General features: G+C 44.4%; 1 protein-coding gene across 2 annotated transcripts in view; it reads left to right on the top strand.

Annotated features, from left to right (window-relative positions):
* The first annotated feature begins 983 nt into the window (after positions 1 to 983).
* Positions 984 to 6284, top strand: part of LPGAT1 (lysophosphatidylglycerol acyltransferase 1) — a 72775-nt gene continuing 67474 nt past the window's right edge. The window contains exons 1-2 of one of the 2 annotated variants that reach the window (XM_075863291.1): positions 984 to 1130; positions 1738 to 1943. In XM_075863291.1, the coding sequence (XP_075719406.1) occupies positions 1929 to 1943 (15 nt within the window). In that variant the 5' untranslated portion in view covers positions 984 to 1130; positions 1738 to 1928. The remainder of the gene's footprint in view (positions 1131 to 1737; positions 1944 to 6284) is intronic. The other variant, XM_075863292.1, reaches the window with a different exon arrangement.

Genomic DNA, 6284 nt, shown 5'->3' with positions numbered 1-6284 from the left:
GTGAGTCATCTGCTCTTCAACCCACAACGCTAGAGAGAAAGATCATCCTGGTGACAGAGCTAAACCATAAAAAAGAATTATTACCCATCCTGACAACCCGATTATACGCCCCAATTAGGGAATATGGATGTCATTGCGGGGATCAGGCGAGACCATTTATTACAAGGTCGAACCGCTAGAAATACAATGATCAACTGGTCGATGGCTGAAAACTAACGAAGGATCGGGTGTGACCAGTACTGGATTTACATCTTGGTAGCCCGAAGGCACAAAACGGGTCCGACTTGGATCAGCCATTGTAAACGAACACGGGAAACGCTCGATGGACGCCCCAACTAGAGGTCACCAAGTGCAGTACAACTATTCTGCGATCAGCAGTGGCACGCTGGGAGTTGTAGTTTCTCAAACGCTGGAGAGGCACCGGTTGGACACCAAGTAACGAATGGAGACTACTTCACCAGCCTCCAATGCATTCGGCCCTGACCCTGAGGACCGGGCGCACTTTCTGCTCGGGCTTCATGGAAAATCCGGCGCTGCTTCTGACCCGGTCACGCGGTGGAGATTGTGCACGACTGCGACAATTCCATAAACGTCTATAGGATGAAAATGAAGATCACATGACTTAATCACAATAAATTGGCATCATGTGACAGACAATATTCTTGATCTGGGCATCCCATGGTACAGGAAGACCCATGGACAAGAAGCCAAGGGCAGATACAGCGCAGGCAGTGCCACCCATAAACTGCTGTCCTAGTCTAATAATAATAATAGCACCCAGCTCACTCACTTAACCCCTTCATCCCCACACACGTGTAATACACGCCCGGCACCTCCACTCCCCTGCATTCCCAACCACCCGCTCTTCTCGTAAGCCGCCATTGCCCCGCCTTTCCTCCACGTCACGTCAGAGGCGTGGTCTTTGGAGCGCAAAGCGATTGGTCGATCCCCCGCTCCTTTCCTCCAATCCGCAAGACAGGCCGTGATAGTGCGAATAGCGCTGGAGGGGGGATCTCAGTCAGTCAGTCAGTGCTGCTGGGAGGAGGAGGAGGTGGAGGAGGAGGAAGGCTTCTCCCACCGCCAGCTCCTCCAACCGACACGGTCATACACCGGGATCCGGGGCCCCGCAGGTGAGCCAGGCAGAGGATGCTGGGGATGGGCGGTGAGGGCAGAGTCGGGATTTAGTCTTCTAGGAGCCGTTACATGGAGAGCGATCTGCGCAGGCGCAGTAGTGTCAGCCTGTGTCCATCCATCCGTGTGTCTGTGTGTCCTGTCCTTATGTACATACACATTAAGTGACCGTCCTGTGATCATGTGTCACTGTCCTCTGTGTATCCCTGTCATCCCTCTACCTGTGACCTATCACTGCACTGTAATCTCCATCTAATCTCTATAATCTATATTACTGTATGTATCGGTGCAGGGCTGTACATTATGCCTTCCTTTATCTTATAACTGATCACAAACGTAACAATGTTTCCCGTGATACAAGCGAATGCGATAATCATTGCATCCGAGACGGTCGGATTGCGATCGCTACAAATATTTAGTACAGGAAATGATTTATCGGATAATTGTTAATTGAGAATCGTGGTCGATAATTGACCGCGTTGGACACAGCGGTCGCGGACTTATTCTTATCGATCATCCTGGTACGGTGTCGTTCACGCGGTTAGTTATTGGTTTCGTATGTGAGAATTTCAGGTGATCTATTCCTTCCGTAATCTGTCTTTATAGGGGATCTCCTATTAAAGGTGTTTCCTAAGAATAACCGTTCCACCAACGTTCCGGTGACGATGTATCGTCCTTGCTGATGTCACGTGACTGCGACGACTAAACTCTGCCGCTGGATGTTACATCACTTTGGATGAAAAGCCACTGAGCGATTGGCTGCCCTGGTCACGTGACTTCATTATGGATGGCACGTCATGGCGTCTAAGCAGGTAGCGATCAGCAGTGGGGGACCGGAGCAGAATTTAAAAGTTAAGTATATTAGAAAGTTGGTTTATTTGCCGGCGCTTTAAAGGGTTGCTTTATTGTTGGAGGACCCCTTTAAAGTGACTGTCCTGTCCCCTGTGCTTCACTGCTTCAGAAAGTAGTGGGCTGGCGAGTGACATCACCAGTTGTGCACGCCCGCTCCATTCACTAGACTGACTGCTGGCGTCTAATTACAGGCATCCGCACAGTCTACGACATCTGTCGCCATTCCTAACATAGTGATGGCGGACGACTGAAAGTGACTGTCCCGCTTACATTAAGCTGTCACTGCTATATTTTTTAAATCCCCTTATTTATTCGGTATATATTCCCGATGCCGTTACTTCTCGTCTTGCATATTATCTATATCCATTTCCTTAAAGGACATGTCCACCTTTCGGCCATTGTATGCATCAGAACGTGACATTGGTAGTCCAGGACCTGACCCAGTTATTATAACGTAGGTCAGGCCAAGTTTTTCATCTTTTTTTTTTTTTGGGAAACCCATGATGTTCGTTGTATTAGAGATTTCCAGTAGTCAAGGTTTTGGCGCTGTGTCGTCCGGCAGCCCCTTTAATATTGAAATTTGTGGCGTCCACGCTTATGGTTCCCTACTGATGCCCCCTTCTGACATGACAGGTGGTTTTAGCTGAATTTTCTGTGTCATATCTCTAAGAGTCGTGGGAACGCCATTGATTTGAGTTGCGTTCCTGCGATTGGTCCTATAACTAACCCGTCCGCAATATTTATGGATATTACAGAACAGACGTGGCTATTTAGAATAGTGATCTCCGAATAGTGGACATGTCCTTTAAGGTTTCCAGAGATGCTTCCATTTTTTACTAATAAATGGTGACCCCTTGATTGTTTCTCATTGGTAGAAATCTATTCCACCGGTCGGAAGGATTCCGCTATTGGTTTTAATTTTGGCCAATTCCCATGCATTTTCTGCAGTCGCAATGTTTTACATAAAATCTTGTGTGATCGTCCTGATCGTGAAGCGTGGCAGCTCTCGTCTGATAACGCGTGAACTTTTGTGTCTTTGCTTGGCGTAAGTTTTGTTAACGGTATGGACACAAGATTTGCTCCTATTAATTTCTTGCTATAGTAAAAAAAAAGTGTCTTAAAAAAAATTACATCCTGTAAACTATTCACAGTAAAATTCCTTTAATCAGGCATCCAATAATCCAGAAAATCTTATAATTCGGCACTTGTTTCATCAACATAATTGCAGTGTATTGTGGACCATCAGAAGACTGAGCAGAGAGAAACAATAAGGAAATCTGATGTTTATAGCAGATATTTTTTGAACTTTATAAATTTAGTTTTACAATACCAATCTAGGACTGTCCGATAATCCAGACTATTTGATAATCTGGCACCCGTCAGGTACTGGTGATGCTGGATGAATTTAATCTTACTGTACTAAATATGCAACTCTTTATGCCAATTATTTTACAGGTCATCTGATAGATTGCAAGCTCTTGGGCATTCTTTATTTTTTCTAAATTGTGCCACACTGATGCCCATGGTGGATAATTTACTGTAGATTTAAGGAGCCTGGCAATAAGGACTTCATATACCCTGATAGAAAACAACCCCAGATATTTGTCGCCAGCCTAAAATTTCTAAGCATATTGCCTACCCGGCTACTGAGATATTCCTGGCAATTCTATGGGAAGTCACATATATATATATATATATATATATACTTCTGTGACACAGAGCTTGCAATCTAGAGTATTTGATTTTAGAGTAGAGCCTCGTTGGGTTGGGTCACCCTATAATGAGGGCAGATGCCTGTAATGTGACCCGCTGGCCTGGGTTTGAGCCTTACTGTAGATGACTAAGGTGGCAGCGGCTGCCAGGTCGTTTCTGCTGTGGTCATTATTACACCTCGGAGCTCCTGGATGTAATACCGCGCTGTGGAGCAGAATGACCAAAGTAAGTATTGGTTTTACAGGCGGTTTTGTAACTTTTTGACCCCCACAGACCGCAAGAAAAATATTATGCTGGGCTAATAGGTTCTCCGGACCATTTCGGTGTGACGGTGGCCGTACACGTACGAGAGCGAAGCGCACGGAGGATATATCCCCCCCCCCCCAAACTCCTCATAGACCGGCACACTTGGCCTAAGCGTTTTTATTTCAGTGGGAAGAGGAAAGACCAGTCGCTGCCGGACACCTTGGCAGCTGTTTATCCCAAAGCAATGATGAAAACGAACATTCCCGATGCCCCCATACACGTCAGATTGTCACAGGATCTGCCAACGTTCATCTGATATGTATGGGCAACTTGAAGGGTTTTGAAGATCTCTGCTTGCTGTCTCTTTCAATTGGAGCCGTCGTTTGTTTACTTTTAGTGGATACAAATCTGTGCAGGTCACGTGATGATTACACAGGTGCGCGGCTCGTTACAGTTATCAGAGCTGTCTTGTAACGTGCCGTGCGCCGGTGTCCATCACACGACCAGGATAGACTCATCGACTGAAAGTAAAAAAAAATGAGTGTTCCTATTGACTGACTGCAAGCAGAAGTCTTACAAAACGTGAGGAATTGATACAGAAAGTATATATATATATATGTGTGTGTGTATATGTGTGTGTATATATATATATATATATATATATATATATATATATAATATATATAATTTTTTTTTTTTTCTCCTAAATGTGGAATACCCTAATAAAGAGGAGTGCTCCAGACGTGTCTGCTTTTCATAGACCACTGCAGTAAATTCCTCTGTTGTTCCTCCTGGAAATAAATGAATGAATTGACCACTGGTTGTCACCATTCACCTAGTTAATAGGGGGTGTTCCTACGGTAAGACACTGTTAGGGGACAGTCCCCTTTGACCAGGGGAATGTAAGCACCCTGTTGTGAGTTTATTCATATATTTCCAGGAGGGATAACAGAGGCACGGTTCATACAGAGTTTTAAGAGTAGATGTTTCATGGGGAATGTAGGTTTTGACCAAAATGGATGTTTCAGGATATTTCGACAGGTCCTCTTTAGGAAATAGATGACACATGCCGATGACTACAGTGAAGTGGCAGTGACGCCAGGAAAGCACCGTGCTCCTCTGCCTCCTGTCGGCTATTGTTGGAGGCCGCATGTTCGGCCTATTGTAGTAAATGCTTTGGCTGATGAAGCTAATACAGGATATTACTGGCATCTGGTTGACCTGATAGTCTGGCACTCCTGGCACAGAGCTGGATCTCTCAACCATCTGGAATCTGTCAAGACCAGGAGCAGAAGCCCGAGCAGCGATAACCGTATGAGGCCTCATGTATAGACAGTGTCATAAATAGACCGCGTCCGTGTTGCCCATAGCAACCAATAGGATTTCTATTTTTTTGTCCAGGACAGAAAATGGAAGCAGTGATCTGATTGGTTGCTATGGGTAACACACTTTGTCTACACTGGTTTTTATGCATGAGGCCCAATGTATGTGGTTGTTGCTAATGTTACGTACAATTACTGTCCGATTATCCAGCCATTTATTCATTTTAGTGTTTTGGAACTATAAATATTTTTTATAATCACCGGTGTAACGTCCTTCCCCGTACCGGTAAATATCCTGATCGATGCCGGGAGTCTTTGGTTAACGAAAAGTTTAGTTTCAGTCGCTCGACATTTAACTCCTATTTTAGAAACTTTATTGGACATTTTGGGACGTGTTTTCTTGGCGCATGTAACATGGACGTAGCGCTACTTGCAGCCCTATTCTTGCCTTCAAAATGACGGAACTGCCAACGGAAACTTGACCTATCCAAATGTTAAGTTAAAGGGGTCTGTCTGCTGCCAATGCCAGGGAAGCCATGACGCTGATAAGAACTGAGCCTCGATGATGATGATAATTACTGTGCATTTCAGTGTTCAGATATGTGTTTGTGTCATGTGTGAATGAAAATGTTTAAAATCATTTATTTTTTTATCTTTAGGCCTTGCATATAAATTGTGCTTGCATCATGTACAGGGAAAAACAGGGAGGCAGTACTATCTGCGCCGTCATAATTTACAGGGAGAGGCAGTACTGTCTGATCTTACATAGGGGATGGTGCTTGACCTACTTCTTTCGTTCCCTTGGGCCCATACTAGGCATTAAACAGTATGTAAGTATTTCCGGACTGTTCCTTTAAGGAACGTCAAAAGGGAGTATTCTATACAAAAAAATATATATATATATATTTTTTTAACTTCTTTGTTCTCTGTCCTATTATGCCTGCTCTTTTTGGGAAGTGATGAATAATAGGCAGTCACCAGTTAGTGAATGATAAACTTCCATACATACATTCACGTTTT

This window comes from Rhinoderma darwinii, chromosome 4 (assembly GCF_050947455.1).
Source record: "Rhinoderma darwinii isolate aRhiDar2 chromosome 4, aRhiDar2.hap1, whole genome shotgun sequence".
Classification (NCBI taxonomy): Eukaryota; Metazoa; Chordata; class Amphibia; order Anura; family Rhinodermatidae; genus Rhinoderma; species Rhinoderma darwinii.
Note: the sequence above shows the minus strand (reverse complement) of the source record. Positions and strands in the feature narration are given on the sequence as shown.